Here is a 23000-nt window from a genome sequence, read left to right on the forward strand (position 1 = left end):
CACAAGGGACTAACACAAACTTTCCTTACACTAGGTGTAAAACAGCAGATAATACTCCGTAACCAAGGCTATTAATAAAGAGATGATGCGTTTTGTAGACTCTGTAGCGCCTCCTGCAGTGTTGTTCTTGTATTGCAAGTGATGTACAGTGAAGTGACCAAGAAGCCAGTTGGTTAAAGGGGACATATCATGAAAATCTTAATATTTTGGGTCCCCAGTGCTTCTATCAACCTAGAAAATGTGAAAAAGATCAACCAATATAACTTTGGTAAACCATTCTCTTCAAGCATGTGAACAAATAGCTCTCCCCCTGTGATGTCAGAAGGAGATAATACCGCCCCATATTCTGCACTATCCAACCACGGGCACTGCCATTTAGTGCAGAGATAAACTCATTTCCATTTTAAAGGACACGCCCAAAGCGGCAAATTTTCCTCACACCTACAAAGTGGCAATTTTAATATGTTATAATAAATTATCTATATGGGATTTTGAGCTAAAACTTCACATATGTTAAACAAGTATTGTAAAATGTCCCCTTTAAAACCAGTGCTGTAGTGGTGCCTGGAGAAGTGATAATAGTCTTCATTTTAGCTCACATTTTTTAATAACAACCCATCATAGGTTTATTTATAACTGAAGATTTGTTGTGTCCATTACCAGCATGGGTTAAAAATATAACCCAGCAGAATTTAGAATGATGTAAGACTTGCATATTTAAGTCACTCAAAAATGGGCCAGTATTGCCTCTTAACTTCTTTTGATTTAATTCTCAGCGTAAGGATCATTATGAAATATTAATATTTAAAAAATAATATAACAAATTATATTATTTATAATTAGAAGTGGGTATACCCCATGCCATCTAATAATGAAGTGGGTATAATCTACATGTGTATACCCTCCATACCACCAGTTAAAACAGGTGTAATTGTATTAATGGTATAAAATAATCATTAAATTGACAAAATCTTTAATAAAGCATTAAAATTAAAAACAATGTTTTTTTAATTATATGAAGCTTTTAATATGCATTAATATTCCACATGCATTTCCAACCTCCTTAAGCAGCTTCCTGATATAATCTGAAATAAGAATAAAGGAGAACAAGGTTAAATCCTCACCTCACCGTTTCTTTGTTACACAAGTTTAAATGGACACAGTCTGAGTAATTATTAAACTTAAATTGCTTTTGGCATTGTTTCTGGTGGATATTTAAATCAAGTAGAGCAAGTGGCTTGACGCTGACTTAAACCTTAAAGTAATTTCATGAGCAACAGCAGACAAGTGTGCAAATTTAAAGGAACACGCCCACATTTTGGGAATTTAGCTTATCACCGTATCCCCCAGAGTTAGATAAGTCCATACATACCTTTCTCATCTCAGTGCGTGCTGTAACTCTGTCTGACGCAGCCCCCGCTAGCTTAGCTTAGCACAAAGACTGGAAGTGAATGGCTCCAGCTAGCATACGGCTCCCAATAAGTTACAAAATAACGCCAACATTTTCCTATTTAGGTGTTGTGATTTGTATAGTCACACCGTGTACAAATAACAAGGTCATATGAGACACAGCCATCTTTTAACAGTATACATATTGGGAACTATATTCTCAGAAGATGAAGCACTGCTACTTGGGCGGTGTGATTTAGTAGCAGTGCTTCGTTTTCTGAGAATATACTTCCCAGTATGTATACTGTTAAAAGATGTCTGTGTCTCATATGACCTTGTTATTTGTACACGCTGTGACTATACAAATCACAACATATAAATAGGAAAATATTCGCGTTATTTTGTCACTTATTGGGAGCAGTATGCTAGCTGGAGCCATTCACTTCCAGTCTTTGTGCTAAGCTAAGCTAGCAGGGGCTGCATCAGACAGAGTTACAGCACGCATGGAGATGAGAAAGGTATGTATGGACTTATTTAACTCAGGGGGTTACGGTGAATAAGCTAAATTCCCAAAATGTGGCCGTGTTCCTTTAAGGAGATGCAGATTATTTTTGTAATATTATAATATGATCTTGATTACCTCTAGCACGGAATCCAATTTATTTTTGCAACTGGAAAGCCTCAGATCTCCGGTTAGTGATGTCTTGAATGAGCACTATGGGGGAAACGAAGAGAAAACGATTCTCACTGCATAACAAATCTAAAAAAAACCCCTATGTTAACCTATGCTAGCTTGTTTTAACCCATTGTTGGGTCAAATATAACCATCTTCTGGGTTAACCCTGTGGCTGGGTTTGTCCCATTTGACCCAACGCTGGGTTGAAAATAACCCAGCATTTTTAAAGTGTGATAACTACAGAATTAACAGATGCACATTATCCAATGGTTGAAAAAAATGGTAAATTACTTAAAGGGATAGTTCGGCCAAAAACGATATTAAACCCATGATTTACTCACCCCCAAGCTGTCCGAGTTGCATATGTCCATCGTTTTTCAGACAAACACATTTTCGGATATTTTAGAAAATATTTTAGATCTTTCTGTTGATTAAATGTAATGTTACGGGGTCCAGCAATAGTCCACGACCTTCAAGTCCAAAAAAAGTGCGTCCATCCATCACAAATTAAATCCAAACGGCTCCAGGATGATAAACAAAGGTCTTCTGAGGGTAATCCGTGCGGTGTTGTTGTAGAAATATCCATATTTAAAATGTTATTAACGTTATAAACTACCTTCCGGTAGCGCCGCCATCTTAGACTCAGGAGAGAGTATTAGCGTAGTGTACGCACTTTTCTTAGTGACGTATGACAAATTCGGAGGGCGGGGGCACAGAGCAGCAGCAGAGAAACTCTGTACGCTGCGTAAGCTCTCATCCTGAATGCGCATCACTCTAAGATGGCGGCGCTACCGGAAGGTAGTTTATAACGTTAATAACATTTTAAATATGGATATTTCTACAACAACACCGCACGGATTACCCACAGAAGACCTTTGTTTATCATCCTGGAGCCGTTTGGATTTAATTTGTGAAGGATGGACGCAGTTTTTTTGGACTTGAAGGTCGTGGACTATTGCTGGACCCCGTAACATTACATTTAATCAACTGAAAGATATAAAATATTTTCTAAAATATCCGAAAATGTGTTTGTCTGAAAAACGATGGACATATGCAACATGGACAGCTTGGGGGTGAGTAAATCATGGGTTTAATATTGTTTTTGGCCGAACTATCCCTTTAATTTATTTAAATGTAATAGTTTTTACTTACTGTCAAGCACTGTACTGGCCACATTTCTCTGCTCTAAAGTGTTGCTGACTTCTGTCATCAGCCAAGGAAGAAATCCAGTCTCTATATCTGCAGCAGACAGAATGAACATTCATTTAACCTGTTTGATTTGTTTGTTTGGCATGATGCTGACATATATAAAAATTAAATTATTGTGTTTGTCTATTTTTTATGCTTTGAAACTTGCCTCTCCTCACAGGATCATAGAAATAGCCGTATTCTTTTAGATTGGAATAGACTGAGGGCAGTAAATCCGTGAGATACTGTTGAGCAAACGCTCTTGCAGCGATTTTCTCTGCGGTCTCCTTCTCCTTTTCCAGCACTGCCTTTTGCTGCCTTATCCGGTTTTCCTATAAAACAATAAAAATATGTAATTTCCAATCAGAAAATGTACAGTACGTTCAAAACTAAAGGATAGGGCTATATATTTAGTAATCTGTGATTATTTTCACTGCTGCATCACCCAGATGCCTTTATGCCACATTGTGTGTGCTGATTTTTACCTTCTCCACACGGAGGCGCCGTTCTCTCTCCTCAAGCCTCTGTACCTCTGCCAGTTCAGCATTGCGGATCTCCGTAAACGCTTGCCATTGGGCTCTGAGGTTGTCCAGTTCCTCCTCCTCCATCACTTCAAGCAAAGCCTGCTCTATTGTCTTACCCACCAGCACCTCCAGCACAGGCTGCACCTCTACATCGAAATCAAACAACTGCAACCAAGACAAACAGTGCATTTTACTTGAATTTGTGGCCTTTAAAATGAGACACATAGGTAAAGTAACAAGACTGCAATTATTCATTTTACTCAATGTAACGGCCATGCAACTCTGATGAACAGATTTGGAAAAAGTGCAGAGCATGGTAACTCTAAGTATTGTGTGGGGAACATGGTCCCCTTAAATTCATTTTTTTAAAATGCATATAATTTGCATCATTGGTTATTAAGAGAATATATGAAGAGAATCCATCCTGTACCTCTCCCTCCTCTATCTGTGTGGCTACATCTCGTCCAGATTTGGCTGGAATGAAGAGCGGGGTTGCCGGTTTGTCCAGGAACATGTCCGTTTGACATTCTACGCTCACTTCCTCTATTCGATCGCTCAGCTCTTCCAGATACACCTCTAAAATATGAACCAGTAAGAGTTTTGTTTACACCAGCAGGAATTTCCATGCAGATTAAGGCTGGTTTATGATGGTTAGTGCTGCTTAAAAGCCTTTTAGAACCACCAACAAACCAGCATCCTATAATGTCTGGTACACAGTTAAAGCAGGAGCCAAGACTGAGGAGGCTATTATCTACCTGTCTGCACATCTATGTTGGTTCTGCCCTCTAGTGGTTCTGGTGTTTTGGGGCCAAACTGCTCTTTCAATCGTTTTCTGGATATAGCTCTCCTTCTGGCTTCCTGCTGTCTCAGGAACTCAATTGGATCAGGCTGAGATGTCTGTTAAACATATTTTCATTACGTTCATTTGCCCTTTAGTCATAATCTATAGACAAGGCACTTATATTGTGATACACAGTAAATAGCTACACTCTCAGAGAAAATGATTTAAAAGTAGTCCTTAGCTGTCACTGGGGTGGTAACATTTTAAAAGGTACACTTTAAAACCTAAAGAGTTCATATTTTTATCTCAAAGGTACATATTGGTACCAAATGCATCTATACCTAAATGGAACATATAGGACCTTTTTAAAGGGTACCTCCCCTATGACAGCTTTTGAAAAAAAAAAATTCTGAAAGTGTAAAAACAAAAATGATATGTACCACCAACATGAACAATACTGTAGGTGCCCATGTTCAGTTTAAGCAAACCAATGTACAGTAAGAAAAAAGTTTTAAGCTTTCTGACTACACAAACACTGTGTTACCTGTGTGCAATTTGAGGCAAAACAAAGGGCACTGGTGTATTTTATGATATGTCAGTGCAAGTTGTTTTCAGTTTGGACAACTCTTAAAAATGTTTTAGTCTAGGACTAGTCTAATCCCTGTCCTAGAAACCGCCCCTTTGAGTTTAGGAATACTCACAACAGGTAGGATTTGCTGAGCGTATGTGTTTCCTCTAACAACACGCCGGTCATACATGATGTTTCCATAACTGCTCTCTTCTTCATTTCTGCATCAGAAAAACAGACCAGTTTCATCTCCTATATTGCAAAAATATATATATTTTCAAACATAATGGGTCTCATTCACTAAGCATGCGTACGCACAAATTTGTTCGTGAAATATGCGTTTGGACGTTTTAACTAACAATCATGAATCAACAAAAACTTTCATACCAAAATTTCTTCTAAATGTTTGCAAAAATGTAAGACCAATTTAGACCACACGTACGCAATAATCATGCAGGGAAAAATAACCCTATAATATATATCTGTTATATATTTTTCCTTGTTTATGATTATTACAAACGTGTGATCTAAATTGTTCTTAAGTTTTGCACGCATTTAAAATGAATTTTAGTTTGAAAGTTCTTGTTAAATCATAATTTGTTAGTTAAAACATCCGTTAGTGAATGAGACACAATGTTACATATGCTTTCAAATATATTTATTTTTAAAATGCATTTTAAAAAATGGCCAAGAAATATATGTGCTGAAATATATTTTGAAATATATTTACAAAAATGTCACCAAATTTTTTTTTGGCCTTTTTTTATATATTTTGGAAATTAATTATACCTAACATTTTATATTTTATACATACTTACACATTTATACTTAAAATGTATAATTTATACAAAAAATATTTCCTTTATTAGAAATGTAATTGTTGCCCCTTAAATACATTTTAAAATATATGTTAATATATGAAAGTTAAAACTAAATATATTTTCAAATTCAAACATATATTTAATTAAGCTTAGCTTTTCTACAAAATGTATTTTTCATATATTTATTTTTTTGTGTATTGGCTGACTCAGGACAAAAATCTGCTCAAGCATTAACAGATTTACATTTATGCATTTGGCAGATGCTTTCATCCATACCAAACATACCAAAGCATACATTTTTTTATGAGTGGGTTTGCTCCCTGGGACCACAGACAACTTTTGTGCATATCATGGGACATATCATGAAACTTTTCCATGTTTAAGTGCTATAATTGGGTCCCCAGTGCTTTTATCAACCTAGAAAATGTGAAAAAGATCAACCCAGTAACTTAGTTTCGGTAAACCATTCTCTATAAGCATGTGAAAAAATAGGTCATTGAAATTGTGCTCCCCTGTGATGTCAGAAGGGCATTTTAAAGGACACACCCAAAATGGCAATTTTAACATGTTGTAATAAATCATCTGGTATTTTGAGATAAACTTCACATATGTAGGCTACTCTGGAGCTATACCACAGAGCTATACAGACTATATCAAATCAAATAATGTAATAATAATAATACATTTCTTAACGATATTTTTCTTTTAACCGCATATGCTATATAACAGGTGTCCCTTGCTGATATCAATGAAGTGTTATTGAATTGACTCACATTAGCGCAACGGAGGTTCTGTATTTGGTTCGGTTGGGAACGGCACGCGGTCGGCTGGAGAACGTATAAACACCGCTCTGCGTCTCGTTTTGTGCCTTTAAAGTTGTAGCCATCTTTTCCTTTTAAACGATGATATCAAGACAAGTATGTGACTGGAAGTTCAAGCGGTTAAACGCTGCTGCTGTACTTGTGTCTGCAGTTGTTACAGTGGCAGTTGTTTTAGTTACTGTTGCCATGGCGATCAATGGCCGCCATTTCTGCTGCCCATTTTGTATTTCTTGTATGTTGCTGCGCAGACTTATAAAACATTTGACTTATAAAAACATTTGACTTTAAATTGAAGGATTTCTTGTTGGTCAATAACATGTAAACTTTGTAATGTTCTTTTGTACCGTTTTTAAACTAAAATAAACATTTTAGTGAAAAAGCAGATACAATACTTGATAAACAATATTATTCCAGTATTTATTGGTAAGATTTGTATAAAATTGCAAGTGCACAATAAACAAACAAACAAACAAAAAAACAAGATGATGTTTAAAATGTATAATGTTTAGTGTATATTGAAAAAAAAAAATCAAAAATCAATGCGTTTTAAAATAAAATGTATATTTACATATACAAAAATACATATGACCCTGTCTGTAAACACGAAATCACTAATAAATGATTTTAACTGGGTTTTCACATGTAGGATCACTTATTTGCACAACCAGTTAAACTTCTTGTAATCCTGCAACATGGCACTTTGAGTGATTTTCTTTATGATTTTACACGCAAAACTAACATTTTATTATTATGTCTACCTTACATTTTACTCAAGGCAAATGGCAATCCATTTATCAAAAACTTCAGTGTGGTAATAAACTTGGGTCTGATAAAGTGCACAGTATCACATTGTCCACCAGAGGGAGACATATTCAGATACAATTACATCATACATCTGTCTGTGTACAACAGCGAGAGGAGCCACAGTACACAACACACAAGGGGAAAAATTATCTACATAAACAGCTAGGGTGGCTTGACATGCTCAGTTAATATAGATTTGATTTCCTGGTCATATTTTTTTAAATTCATTAAGCACTATTGTTTGTTTGTTTGTTTGTTTGTTTGTTTTTAACGCTATTCAAAAATCTATAATATATATATATATATATTCATGTCAAGAACTGGTAATCCACACACAAGTTGAATGTGGCATCTCAGATTCACCAAAACCTTCATGTTTTTAGACTGTGGGAGTACCTGGAGTAAACAGGAAGAACATGCAAACTCCACACAGAAGGTCACCTGCAGTTGCTGGGGCTTGGACCAGGACCTTCTTCAGTGAGGCAACAGTGCCACCTTGCCACCCTGCCACCATGCCACCCTGCCACCCTGTCACCATGCCATATAGTTTGTCCCCCCATACTGTATGTTTTGATATGAGCTCACTATGATTTTTTGGGACACTTTCACTTGTGAAAGTACTCTGGGTTAACCTGACACATTAAGAGCTTTGTGGTGTGTTGCATGTATTTTTATACTAAAGGCTTTTTATTCACTTTTATATACGCATTACTTAATGTTATTGTTATAGGCTACTTTCCCAGTCTACTAAGATTATTCTTTGAAGGCTTGTTTTTGAGATAAAAATGTGACATTTGTGACACATGACACCAGGAAGTGGTTTTTGGTTCTCAGTCTGAAGACACAGAAGATTCATGCGCACAGATATCATTTATTCACCACAAATGATACACCAGTGATAAATCATAAACAACACAGTTGCCGTAGTTCAGCATGGTAAACATATGCATTTACCAAGCAAATAATGCTGATGTGTGTACATATTAAAATATTACATAAAATATGCATTACTTTATTTTTGATGATTAAGATTCAATGCATTTTGTGATGTTTATACATATGAGCTGCTGCGGGTGTGAACTGTGCTGTTTATGGGTCTCTGTGTGTGCATAAGTGCATTTAGTTTAATTTAATAAAGTTACATTTTTCTAGCACTTTCAACTATACTGGATATTACAAAGCGTATATATATATATGCCTATTTGCAAAAAAATTTAATCACAAAATTATTACTTTAGCTGGGTTATTTAAGTTGTGTTTTCATTTGTTTCATGAGCTTGGGTGGATTCCTGCAGTTCATTCCAACAGAGAGGAACTAAATGGGCAATGATGGATTTTCAGTTCCTCAGCCCATCTAAAATAACAATAAGCATTCGGCTTGAAATGTCATTTTGTGATGAGAGATTATATTTATTTGCGTGCGATATTGTGCAGAAGTTGACCTTGTGTCGAATGTCACTGCTACAAATTACTGCAAAGTCCTGCATGATGAATCTCTATGCCAATCCAGGTTGGTTTATGCTGGATAGTGCTGGTTGCTTCTGTTTAAGATGGTGGACTTGTATAGCCATAATGTTTACTAACATAACATGCTTGTCAATCAGCATGATCTTTCTGGTGAAGATGCCTGACCAAAGAACTCTTGCTGGCTAAGCTAAGAAACCACCCGAAAGACTTAACTCGTAGATGTGCAACCACCACAATCAACAAGATAGCATAACTTACAAAACAAATGAAAAATAAATGATAAGCTCTATACAAAACTGTGGTGGAACTAACAAGAAAGCAATATAGAGGAGCAACCGTGAGGAGGAGGGTATAGGTTATAGAATCCATAAATTGCCATGCAGGATCAAGTCTCTGGTCTACTGTTATTAACAAAACTATACTCAACATGTTACTGTTGTACATCTTTTTAGCACTTTTCGCTGTTCTTAGTGCAATTTATAGCAAAGATTTTGAAAATAATAAGATTGAGCAATCCTTATGGGCCCTGTCCCAAATGGCGCACTTTATGTGGACTTTCGGTCTCGTGGCCTTAAATTGCGCATGCTCGCTTAGTCTACGAGTCCATAGGGTGTCCCATCTGTCATTTTTACGCTTTGAAGTGAACTCATCAGCGCCCCCTTTGCACCCCTGATGCGGTCTTCAGTGAAGCCCGCACTGCAGCAGGCTTCGCACACTTTACCAACCCAGAAGTCCTTGCGAAAGAGTAATCAGACCAATCAGATGACGGAAGGGAGGAGTTCACACTGATGGGCAACTTCTCTCCCTATTTCCGTCGTGAAGCTCGAGTCTGTCCCAAAGTACGACTCCAGTGCTCCCTCTTGGACTCACGTCAAGGGTCCCTAAGGTCTGCACTACATGATGTCATCAAAGTGTGGACTCTGAGGAGGTCCACAAGTCCGGAGTGTGCCATATGGGGCAGGGCCAACGTGGACAATGCAACACTCAATATGGCTGCTCTTGTGAAGGAAGTCCCGCCTTCCACTTAAAAGAACCAATCATCACTCGTTAAAGTATGATGATACTCTGGGGGAGGGGCTTAACAGAGACTTGTAAGGCCCTTGCCAACCTGCAATGTAAAAATATAGAGCATGATCTTAAAACAACTTGGTTTTGCAAGTCAATTCAACCTACTATTTTAAGTTTTGGTTTGTGATAAGTTGACATAACTTATAAAATCAATGTAAAATTGTTTTTAAAATATATTACAGTTGATGTCATATTTAATTGTTGGACGGAAATATGTTGTTTAATTGTGGTTTTAAAGATATCAGTCTTTCCCCATTCAAGTAAATAGGACTTTAGTCTTGCATGACTCTGAAATAACTGCCCAGAGGCGTTGCAAACATGCCCACTTAGTGGCGTAACTTCCCTGAAGGGACTTTGGTACTGCTAAAACGTTTAAAATATCTTTCCATCTCATGCCCAGAGTAGCAGGATCATAATTTGACATTTAACATTAATGCACTTGGCAGACGCTTTTACTCAAAGCAACGTATAGTGCATTAAATACATGGGTATACTGTATAATCCCTTGATCTGTTTGTTGCCAATACAATGTTCAACCAATTTAGCAGTAACACCAGTGACCACCAAATGGATATGCTCTTAAAGCTCCTGTTCTTTCTGTGTTTTTGAAGCTTTGATTGTGTTTGGGCAATATAACATTTGTTCATGTTTCACGTGTAAAAAAAGCGGTATTTTTCACAAAATTTACTTATCTGTATATCGCTGTTTTCACTGTCCTCAAAACAGGCGGATGTCTTCCTTGTTCTATGAAGTCCCTCCTTCAGAAATACGTATCGAGTTCTGATTGTGTAGTTTGTTTATGGCGCTTTTCCATTGCATAGTACCAGTGGTGTAGTCTAGATTTTTGTAGTGAGTATACTGTGATTTTTCCCTCTCACCCTTATGCTCACTCGTCCTAGCGCGACACCTCAGCACCACCACACTCACAGATGCATACAGTATAGATATTCATGTAACTAAGAGCATTCTGAAAGTGTACTCATAAACACATAAACTGAATGTGTTCTCAACATGTCAGTTTATTATAAGAAAAAATGACTTTAGAGCCAGTGGGTTTACAGCGGGGGAAACTGGACTGATTTTTAGACTGGTTTAGTGTTAATCAACATCTAACTCAGGGACAAAAGTTATTTAACTGTTAATTAAAATTAAATAAACTGTTTACAATCTTCAATCCGTGGCTAACACATGCATTGAAGGAGAAAAAAATATCCACTCTTTCAATAGCTATTATCTGACAACTATTGATAACATTACCATGTGTAATTTAATGGTGTAAATGTTTTATATTAATACACATTTAAGATGACCATGAATTAACTCTAATTTGCATAGTCATTGATATAAAAGCTTATTTTTTGCATATAATATAAGCATTGTCTAAAAGGCTTATACTTAATTATTATTACAAGACCATCATGTAGCCTAATATTAGACCCCCAAACCAAAGTGAAGAAAATTATCTTTAATTTGCAAGTCTGAAGTGAACATCAATGCAGAGTTGCAGACATCAATTTCCTCACAGAAGTTTAAGATCATATACATCTTGTCGAGATGACCTTGAACGTAGATATATAAATGAACACAGAGAAAGGAAGTTTAACACTGTGAAGCACAAGCAAACATGCAGAGGAACTGAAGGCAGCTAAAAACCATCAGGATATAATCACCGGCTTATTTTATTGCATTTGGATTCTTACCTCCAGATAAAGTAATAAACTGGACTGATGATTTAAATGTTGTTTACTCACATGTGCGTTGTTAACCCTCCGGATTTTATGCACTGCTCCAATTGTTCACTTCTCCACATGGTTTTGTTTACAGTGTCGCGTGAGCAGCTACACTGCAGGTTCGACTTCATTTGCACTAAGCAGACCTCTTGGAGATGTCAAAGTACCGCGAGAGCGATTCAAAGCAGATTTCTCCATGTGATGAATGGAGTCTCTCTCGCGGTACTTTGCTGTCACTCGCCAGTGGCGCCACACCAGTCTGCTCCCCAGTCACTTTCGCTTCATTATAGTAATTTGATTTCATAGAAATTCATACGCCGATCGGATCGCGCAGTTCGGCAGGAAGTATATAGCCTAATATGTATTTCAACCCGCTAAAGTAGCAAGTGTAGCATGCTAATGGTCACTGCTTCACATCTATATTATGACTAAAAGTTTAAAAATGTCACAAAACCATGCTGTTACGCATCCTCGCGCTATTTTTAGTGGGTATACGGAAATCCTTGACAATTTCTAGTGGGTATACGGCGTATACCTGCGTATCACGTAGACTACACCACTGCATAGTACCCCACGGTTTGGTTTAGCTTGAGTCGGGTCAGCTTACTTTTGGGAGCTTTTCCATTGGGTGCAGTACGTAGTACCCGATACTTTTTTTCGTTCCACATCGGTTGGGGTTCCAAGCGACCCGAGCTGATACCAAACATGACGCGAAAACACTGTAGATCACTGATTGGTCTGAGAGAAGCGTCATCGCTATAATGTAAATATTAGCTTTAGCTTACTGCTAGCTTGCGCTGTCTCAAGCAAACATGTTGTTATCTGTGTTCTGCTATAAGTTTCCAAACACCCTTTTAGCGATGAAAAACATCCACAGGATGAGAATCCGGGACACCATAACAGTTTTTTCCAGACTTGCAGTTTGTGGCAGACATGGGGACTTGTGACTTGGTGACTTGGACTCGAGTCGACTCGAGTCGCTATTTTCTTGACTTGTGACTTGACTTGACAAAAAATAAAATACTTGAGACTTGACTCGGACTTGGAAGTTAAAGACTCGGGACTTGACTTGACTTGAGACATGATGACTTGAATGACTTGATTGTTAATCACATCATGTTTTCAGTTTAAATATAAAATATATAAATTATTTTAAAAAATAAAGTCGACCGAGCTGGAGCGCAGGATGAGAATGGTGTTGTCATGACTGAATCACAAAACTATCATTCGTCATGCCCTCTCGTACGCACGCACACCACGCCCACTTAGATCAGATATCAACATGTCAGCCGGAGGGGTACCGAGGGTCATCGCTTTCGGCTTCAACAAGATGGCAAAAGACGAACAGTGCGTTGCAAGATATGCAACATTAAAATCACAGGCAGCCAGAACGGCAACCTCCAATTTCGTTCATCATTTGAAGAGCCATTATGCCCAGTAAGTGCTTGTCAATTTTTTAATATCTGGTTAGTTTGTAGTTAGCTAATGTAATAATAGCTAATGTAGCCCTCATCATACCGTGTTGGGGACAAATGTGAGCAAAATAATTGTGATTTATTTTTTTAAATACTTATTTTTATTTTTTAATACTTCTTTTTCAAGTTTGCCACCTGAACACACACACACACAGAGAGAAAAATTACTTGATTCTACAATGTTAGGGGCGGTTCACATGTCGCGTCTTTTGCGCGCTCAAGTTCGTTATTTCAAATGTAGGCGCGCTAACGGAAGAGGTGCGACGCGCTCGTTTTTTCTTGGCGCGAGAGAGAGAGTGTGAGAGAGAGAGGGGGGAGAAATGTAACAAAGTTTAATGTTGTACGTGAACTGTGTTTGAGAGAGAGAGGGAGGTGTTTAGAGAGGAGTCTGTTGGATGTTAAGCTGTTATTTGTTTTATGGACTCAATGTGGAAAATTTCAAACACAGTTGGCAGAAGTGAAAAATAAATAATTTATGAAGTAACAATTTTGTTTGATTCCATGATGTATTTTACTGAACATGAGTATTTACAATGCAAATCCAAATTATTGTAATTTACTGATAGTTACTCACTGTATATCTTGTCACTTTATTAAGATCAGATTCTGCAGGTAAAATTACAATAATAAGGTGACTTGACTTGGACTTGACTTGACCTACTACAGGACTTGACTTGGCTTGACTTGACATAGCCTGTGACTCGACTTGACTTGACTTGCCCAAGAAAAAAAATACTTGGGACTTACTTGAGACTTGAAGGTTCAGACTTGAGACTTTCTTGAGACTTTGACATGTGTGACTTGGTCCCATCTTTGGTTTGTGACGGCACATTCGCGACGTGCACGTCCGCATTATATTTGCTTAAATGCAACTTGAATGAGGCTCAGCGGAGCGCCGTCGACTGACGCCATGGGTCGGGTGTTTGAACAGAAACTGTCATGTGAGACAGAGGTAGTGATAAACGCGATGTGCAAACATCTATTTGTGGTGGCCAATTTTAATTTTGTGGCGGACTGAGAAATAAATGAATGTATGGGAATGTATAAGGACGCTCTCACTTGTATGATGTCACAGCAGTAGGCAGCGTAAATATAACGACACGCCTATAATCCCTCCCACTCCGAAGTGATACTAAACTCGATGGAAAAGCTAACCACGCCGAAGTGAGGTGAGCTGACCCGACCCAAACTAAACTAAACTAAACCGTGGGGTACTATGCAATGGAAAAGCGCCATTAGTGTGTTGTGATTCGATAGCAGCTTAGCAGAGCCGTTTGAGCCAAAGCTGGTGACTGACGTATTAATGTGGGCGGAGTTTAGTCCAAAAACGTTTTACTGATGTCATTAAAGCGGGAAATAGAAGACAGTAGTCCAAACCGGCCGTTCGTTGTAGGCTTTGAAAGAGGAATTCTGTTAAAGAAAATATATTGCCTGGCAGTGAACTTTGAGCTTTATCATTGTACAGGTATTATTTATGCTATTATAGCAACATTACACACTAACTAGGGTTTAAAAAATGGGATCAGGAAGAACGTGACCTTTAATATTAAGAATAGTTAACATTACTGCAAAGGTTTATGGCCCTGTGAAGTATTTATTGTTATACGTCATCATGAGGGGACATCATAGCACATCCACGCTGCATAATTGACCAGCAGCGTCAGTTACTGGTTCACATTATTGGATTCTGGTTTCCAGAATCAGCGCGTCAGGAGGTCCCGCGGTGCGGAAGAGGCGTTCGGCTCGGAAGACGCGTTTCCGCCTCTTTCGCACGAACGGTGCTTGTTGTGCATTTTGCGGTTCACGCGAATTTGCGGCTGACGCCCCAGTTGAAAAATTTGAACTTTGGCGGAATTTCGCGCCGCGTTAACCAATCAGGAGCCTGCTTGCTGCTTTGGTGGCAGCCCCGCCCGGAGTCACTCATTCAACCCACGCTTGAAATTGTCCGTAAGCAGTCACCCGGAGCTATACGACACAAGTTCTTATTTCTATAGAGGAGACAGGAATAAAAATGACCTCGCTTGGTAGGGTGTCAGTGAGGACATTGGGCAACCTGGTAAGTTTTAAAAAACACTTCACTTTGAGTCACGTGATGTTTATCGACTTGCGTCGTTTATTTTCCCCCTATAGTAAGGTTATCAAATACAAACTGGTAGCACTTGCCCCTACCACAAGAAGCGGAGTTTGCCTCTGACGCACATCAAATGCTTGCTTTTTCCACACGTCTACTCCGCTCTACACGCGCGAATGCATCCAAATTGTTCAAGCGGCAAACCACGCGCGGTAGACGCGATTTTGACGACTGAAACACCGTTGGTGTAAACTCAGCATAAGGCTTCTTTTCCATGGAAACGATCTGAAAAGAAAGTGCAAAGTCGCGATGCGTTATTACTTTTTATTCCACGTTTATACGAGCGTTTTTGGGGGGAAATCTGCGTCACTACGTGCATATGGTGACGCAAAAGTGTGTGATTTTGGATGTAGTATGCACTCCAGGTGGCTAGGTGGCAATGTGAGGCACTGACACACAACAACACCAAGTCCATGTGCCTGCATACAACCTTCTTCTTGGTTCTCCCAGGTCTCGTCCAAAGCCGTCTGGTTTTCCTCCGACGATTTGGTGCATCAACAGTTTGACTGAGGTAATTAATGCACCTTCTCTGATCAGTAGTACTAGCTGTGAATATTTCGTACAACTGCTGGAAAGACTCTTGTATATTTATCAGAGCTGCTATGGCAACTTGAAGGTCCGACGTATGGAAATAATCCCAACATGTTTGTTGTTATTTTCCTGAACTGGCGCATGCCTGTGACGTAAATGCGTATGCGACAAGAGCCACCGTGAGCAGACTTTAGGGCAGTTGTAGCCTAGTGGTTAGAGTGCCGGGCTTGTAACCTGAGCGTTGCTGGTTCGAGGCTCACGTCTGGTGGGTTGTGACTGTGGTGCCCTTGAGCAAGGCACCTTAACCCTAATTGCTCCCCGGGCGCTGCAAGGATAGCTGCTCACTGCTCCGGGTGTTTGTGTGTTCACGACTTGCAGTGCGTGTGTTCACTATTCACTGGATGGGTTAAATGCAGAGGTAACATTCCAAGTATGGGTTACCATACATTGGCGAATACTCACTTCACTTCACTTTTGCGTTTTTACTCTTTAGACGAGAACGCAATGGTAGATCGTTTTTAAGATTTCCACTCTGGAGGGCGGTTTCACTTTTTTTGCATTTTTAAGCACACAAAACGCTGTTGCCGTGAAAATGAAAGGCAGTTACTTTTTTATTTAATTAAACAGTTACTTTTTTAAGGTCTTTATACACCACTGATAATATGGTTAAAGTAAATTAAATAATTATTTTGCATTTCTGTCATGTTTTTGCTTTATCCCCCCCCATGATGTTGGGGTCAGGGATGGAGTTTTATTACTTTATTTTTAAAAACGCATCTTTTTTAATAATTATACATATTTGTGTACTTCATATGAATTCATATGAATTAGCCAACTCATTAAATACGTACAAATTCATGTGAGATCAGGCTTGCCAGATCCTAGGTGCAAAGAGCTAAAAGTCAACGATGGCATATCTTAACCTTATCATCTCGGCAGGTGTCATAGCATTGTTGTTCCAGCTGTAGTACTACCAGAGTATTTTTAAAGAGCATCCCTGCTGAAAAACCAGCATCAAACCAGCATGGACCAGCATGGGAATTATGCTGGTCTATGCTGGTTTAGCTGGTGGTCACAGCATACCAGCACCAAAACACAACATATGCTGGTATGACCAGCATGGGATGCTGGTGCTAATGCTGGTTTGGTGCTGGTTTAGCTGGTGCTAATGCTGGTGCGATGCTGGTTTAGCTGGTGTTCACTAGCAAACCAGCACCAAAACACAACATATGCTGGTCTTGCTGGTATGCTGTTTTTTTCAGCAGGGATGTATTATGCTATCGTGATTTACCTTATAAAGTGTGTCATGTGGTCGTGAATGTAAACAGTCTGCAAAAGCTGCAAAGCTGAAAGTGAACCATAACTCTTATTATGCTTTCAAAAGAAAGAGTTCAAATCCCTTTTCCATAAAGTTGCTACGTCAAGACCTGCAATGCATTGTACACCGTCTCTACAGCAAATACATGAACACTGTGGATAACGTCACGTCGAGATGCCGTGAAAGCGAATTTTTACCTCCTAGTGCTTTGGGGAAAGTGCCTGGTTTATTTGGACCAGATTGCTCCTCTAAATCACAACCTGTAAGTATGAGTGTGCTAAATATGTAGTTTTGTACATTGTGTTTTGTGCACTAAAGCTAATCACCTAACTCAGCCTCAAGCTAAGCGGCTAACGCATGTTTATAGTTCTGCTAATCTGCTATCGGCCCGCTATTGGCAAGAAATGTGTTGATTAATATAGGATGTCTGGCGTTCTTAATACTCGAAATCACGATGATAGATAAAACAATATGTTGGTTTAGAAACTGCAGTGCTTTATCAGTACTCTGTTTAGCTAACGCATACAGCGTTATTGTTTGGGTGTTTAATATCAAGCTGTGTGCCCTGTTTGCTAATGTAAGTGTTTTTGAGGCTTTATTTACAAAATTATAAACGCAACACTTTTGTTTTTGCCCCCATTTTCATGAGCTGAACTCAAAGATCTAAGACTTTTTCTATGTACACAAAAGGCCTCTCAAATATTGTTCACAAATCCGTCTAAATCTGTGTTAGTGACCACTTTGCTGAGATAATTCATCCACCTCAGAGATGTGGCATATCAAGATGCTGATTAGACCGCATGATTATTGCACAGGTGTGCCTTAGGCTGACCACAATAAAATGCCATTTTTAAACATGCAGCTCAAGAAAAATTAAGCATTAACCTTTCTAATAGCATAATAATATGTGCACTTTAAGTAATACATTTTGAATACATATTCATGTTGTTGGTACAAGTATAAAAGAAAGTAAATTTATTGCACCCATTCGGTAATCCCACTGTCAATTAGCTACAAAATAGTGTATTGTATACTGGCCATCTTTGGAAATGACACTGCTCCACATTGTCCTACTTAATATTTATTATGCATGTGTTCAACACATGTAAAGCACTGTATTTATAAACCTGTGATTTTTTTATCTTTGCACGTAACATTTGGTGTCTGTTATGTTTGAGTGAGTTATTTTCATTCATTATTCCCTGTTTAGATTTGCATGCACACCCCAAACTTGTTTAGTAAGTCACTAATTGCTTGTTAATTTTAACGAATTAAGAACTGATGCACTCATCCCATTAAAAAGTCATTCATTGCTGTGGACACAGCGATGGGTGAACCTGTTGCGCTATGAATAACAAAGATCTCTATATTTGCCCCCATTCAGTTTCGTCATGTAACAACTGCCCTTGTGTCACCCCATCACTTATAATAATCACTCTCTATTAATTAATCTTTTCCATGTCATGCTATGTTTGTAGTAACCCTCCCCCCCCCCCAAAAAAAATGGTATCCTAGGGCCCCTGTGGTTTTTCCAAGTAAGATGTATTGCCTAATAAACAACTTTTGGTGGTTCTGAACCAACATGCATGTTAAAAAAAAGTACTTATCTAAACCCTACTTCTAATCAAAACAAAAACTGATCTTTACATTATGAGGTGAACAGGTGTGTATTTTTTAAGGGAAACCACTGGTGGCCTTAACACACTTTGCAAGACCTAGATGATAAAAGACTTTTTTAAACTTCAATGATTCTTCTTTACAGTATAAATTTCTCCTTAATAGCTCAGTGGTAGAGCTTTGCATTATCAGTGAAAAGGTCATTGGTTCAAACCCAGGGAACACACATACTGATAAAAATGTATAGCTTGTAATGCACTGTTTGCTTTAAAGAAGAGCTTTGGATAAACAACTGCCGATTGTGCACTTTCATCGTATAGAAAATAACATTATTTTCATTATATTTATTTTGTGTTGCATGTTGCAAGGTCATACTGTATTATTTTCATATTAGCAGCATAAAGATATGTAAAAGATGTCAAAATGTTGCATCTAATTCGAATGTTCTCTAAATAAAGTGTTAACAGATGGGCTAATTTTAGAGGTGTGAATGAACGAGCAATTCCACAGTATTTTAGGTTAACACCTTGTTTTATCTACATCGAGTGTGCACTCATATGTAATCAAACCATTTTATAACTTCTAAGAGGTTAAGCAGAGCATTAGCATCTTCAAAGGTTGCCATCAACTTAACCTGTACAGAGATCAATGCAAGCACACTTAGTCTAGAAACCATGAGCGAAAAAGATCTGACATCTGCAGTCTGTTTCTCAGTACGTCTGAAAAAGAGGAAATGGAGGCATATCTATAGCAACAGACCGAATTCAGCGAAAAACCAAATCAGTCCACATGATCATTCACTTCCTCTGCAACTCAGAACAGGCTGTTCTCATTGACATTTAGTTCTCCATGTTATGCAACCCTTGACAAGCACGAGGCACACGGCCAATCAAAATGCCGCCCGTTTGAAAGGAACTCATCTCTGTCGGTTTCCTCTTACCAAAGGCGAGCACTTTCAATTTTTTTTAATAGGATCCCAGGAAACCTTTTCAAGACTTTTTGGCAATATACCTAAAATTGGAGTATCATGCTGAATTTAATTTACTACTCTCGCTAACAGCATTTCATCTTGCAGGTTTTAACCACCCAATATTTAAGTCCCCATGAAATCAAGACGTGTTTTTTATAATCATTCTCTGATGACGTCAACTTGACTCACCCCCTTCAACCGTCAAGTCTGCTGCGAATTCCAATTCTGATTAAAACGCCTATCCAATCAATTCAAAGTGGACAACACAAGCCACAGCCACTAATTTCCTTGTGTGATATTCTGCTTCGCTGAAACTATTTGAGGGGACAGCCATTTTGTAGTGGTGTCTGAAATTATCGTGGGCACTCACACCATTCAATCCCATAATGCACTGCAATAATGAGTGTACAACCGATGTACACTCAACAGCAAGCCACTTCCCCTTCGCTGTGCTTGATGCATGAATTGACTGACTCGTTTTCATTTACTCATTCAAGTGGATCACAACTTCAGGTTCACTGGGAGTGTACTGTAGAAGCAACATATATGGGTTTCTAGGTTTAGGTCAGATGAACTCGTTAACTCTTTCTCCGCTTTTCACAAGTTATGTCGCTTCGCTGACAGGTTTTTTGAAGTTTTATGGCAATCCATATTTCCGCTAATATCCACTAAGTGGCGCTCTTACCTAACTTATAAAACACTGAAGTATCCACTGATCCAAAAATAATAAAAACTTTTGATTATCGCTCTGATTTGATCTCTAAATGCAATTATCTCAGTTTTTTGCTCAAAAGTTTGTATTTTTTAAGGAAACCTACTCATTTGATAAATTTTATTTTTATATATTTGAAGAAAAAAATCTGGAAGACATAAAACTTTTGTGAAAATCATAAAAAATACTGGCACTGGCTGGGAAATTTAAAAATAAAAAACGCAGCGTACTAAACTGTATTTTCTTAAAAAATGCGATGGAATATGCGGGATATTTGTGCAATTTTATGCAATGAAATTGTGGGAACTTGCAAAACCTTCGAGAATTCGCAAAAACTGCGGGAACTTGCAAAAACTGTTTGCAGCTTTTGCAGCTTTTCAATGATGTTCACGTCACATAATCACGTTACTTCATAACGTTCCCATGGCAACAGGGGACATGGCTGCGCTTGTGTGAGGTAAATTTAACATATTTTACTTTCTGCTAAGATATATGTGATTTCTGCTACGAAAATGCAGGGATTATGAAATCATGCAAGCCCCGCATATTTTGCGCACAGAAATCTGCAGTTTATGCTCCGAAAGTGCGGCGTGTTTGAAAAAATGCGTCCCCCGCAAAAATAGGTGGACATTGGCTGATTTTGCGTTGGTTCATGCGATTGCATAATCACGTTTTTCTGGAGGGTTCATTTCAGAATTACTATTAGTATTACGGTATTTCAATCATTAAGGTATCTTAAGTCCACAAAACAGGAGGATTGCTATCAACATCTATTACAGACTTCAGACAAAGTGGCATCTAAGAGTCTTTATTGTAGTGAAACAAAGAGTAGCAATAACATAAAAATATTTACAACTGTACATTCCGACTATATCAAGATGATCTGTTACCACTGTATATTATTTTACTATAGCATACTATACAACTTAATTATTGTAACTTGTCTATTTACATAGCTTCATACTGGCAAAAGTTAGAAGGAAAACATTTAGCATATAAAATCACTCTTGTAAGGTAACACATTGAGTGTCACTAAGTGAAATGTTTCAGCTTAACACCTGTAGATGAAATTTTTACATTTAGTTCCCTAAGCAGGAGTATAACATTGCAATGAATAAAGAACCACTCATACATAAGATTCTTTCGCATGGGAAAGTTCCTCGAACACGGGCTGACTACACCTGCGCAACACTTTTTCATGTCTCGACTGCGCAACCGATTCTGACATGGTCCTCTGCCGGAATGAAACCGGCTGCGCTTCATCTAACCGAACACTTTCTGTGAATGTTTCTGTGAATGTTTCTGTGAATGTTTCTATGGGTTCGGTAACTTTGTAAACGTCCAGCAGGCAATCGTTCATGGACATTGGGCGAGATTTCCTGTCCAGATCTCTGGCGCGTTGTACAGTCATGGCTCTGTACTGAGGGGGGGCCGGCTGGGCTCCGTTCTGCAGAGCTTGCTCATAGGTTGGGGGGCAGCTTGGCATCCGACTGTCCACGTGTTGAAAGACCTCAATGGCGGAGAGAGGTCGTCGGCGTCGGACGAGCTCATCGGGGTTCTCCGCCTCGCTTTGCGAGTCCTCCGGAAGAGTTCCACACGGAAAGACGACGTCCTTTTGGGACTCCCCTTTCTTCAGACTTCCTCTGCTGAATGAGAAGTTAATGCTGAGGCTTTTGGCTCTCATTGAGAGAGATCGTCGGTTCGTCTCTTGCTCACCTTTAGCAGAATTAGGTCTAGTCTTGCTTATGAAGGATGAGTGCCTAGTAGACTGACTTTTGCGTGGGCTTTCGGGTGACGGAAGGGGGGAGGTGGATGTTGATTGTTCTGAGACGTTTGAAGAGGTGCTATCTGAGGAACAAAAGGAGGGGCAGGAACCTGCCTTAGATGTAGGAGAAGAAGCGCTTATGGGTAAGTTCATGTTTAAACCCCCAACTAGTTTGTTGAAGGACGTCTGTGTCCTTCTGTTCTCGCAGCGACTGGGATGTAGAAAAGAGTCATCAGAACTCTGTTTCTTCAGCGGTTGATCCTCAAGGTCTTCCTTTTCTGTGGAAAAGTCATCATGGCTGCGAGCCAGCTGTCTCAAACCAGTCATGTCGGCTAAGGGGAAAATAGAGGGTTCGGAGCAGCGTCGGTTGATAGGTTTTGTAAAAGCTTCGAATATAGCATCCGAGGAGCAACAATGAATGTCAGAACGTCCCATCTTGCTTATAGCCAGGCTTCCGTGTGGCATCACATTGTCCTCTCGAGACTGTCCATCAGTGTCCAGAAAGTCGCCATCAGGATCTGTGCTGTCATATGCTGAGTCATGCTGGTGGACGTCGAAGGATATATCCGGGGACATCAAAGATGCTGAATCTGTGGAGGATCAAGCAAAGTTACCAAAAATGTTACCCATCTTACCCAAATATG

At 38.8% G+C, this 23000-nt stretch overlaps 2 protein-coding genes across 3 annotated transcripts in view; both read right to left on the reverse strand.

The window, feature by feature from the left end:
* Window positions 1-1986: 1986 nt before the first annotated feature.
* rsph3 (radial spoke head 3) lies at window positions 1987-6911 on the reverse strand. The gene is made up of 8 exons (XM_065268911.2): window positions 6721-6911; window positions 5260-5347; window positions 4533-4674; window positions 4208-4353; window positions 3739-3942; window positions 3423-3585; window positions 3218-3304; window positions 1987-2104 (listed from the first exon to the last, which is right to left on the reverse strand). Exons 1-8 carry the CDS (start codon window positions 6831-6833, stop codon window positions 2049-2051), a joined length of 999 nt encoding a protein of 332 aa, XP_065124983.1. The 5' UTR covers window positions 6834-6911; the 3' UTR covers window positions 1987-2048.
* Window positions 6912-21383: 14472 nt separating this feature from the next.
* The window catches only part of tagapb (T cell activation RhoGTPase activating protein b), a 32660-nt gene continuing 31043 nt past the window's right edge, over window positions 21384-23000 (reverse strand). For both annotated transcript variants that reach the window (XM_065268842.2, XM_065268841.2), the window contains exon 14: window positions 21384-22946. In XM_065268842.2, coding sequence (XP_065124914.1) covers window positions 21718-22946 — 1229 coding nt within the window. In that variant the 3' untranslated portion in view covers window positions 21384-21717. The remainder of the gene's footprint in view (window positions 22947-23000) is intronic.

The sequence above is a fragment of the Paramisgurnus dabryanus genome, chromosome 12 (assembly GCF_030506205.2).
Source record: "Paramisgurnus dabryanus chromosome 12, PD_genome_1.1, whole genome shotgun sequence".
In the NCBI taxonomy this organism is placed as follows: domain Eukaryota; kingdom Metazoa; phylum Chordata; class Actinopteri; order Cypriniformes; family Cobitidae; genus Paramisgurnus; species Paramisgurnus dabryanus.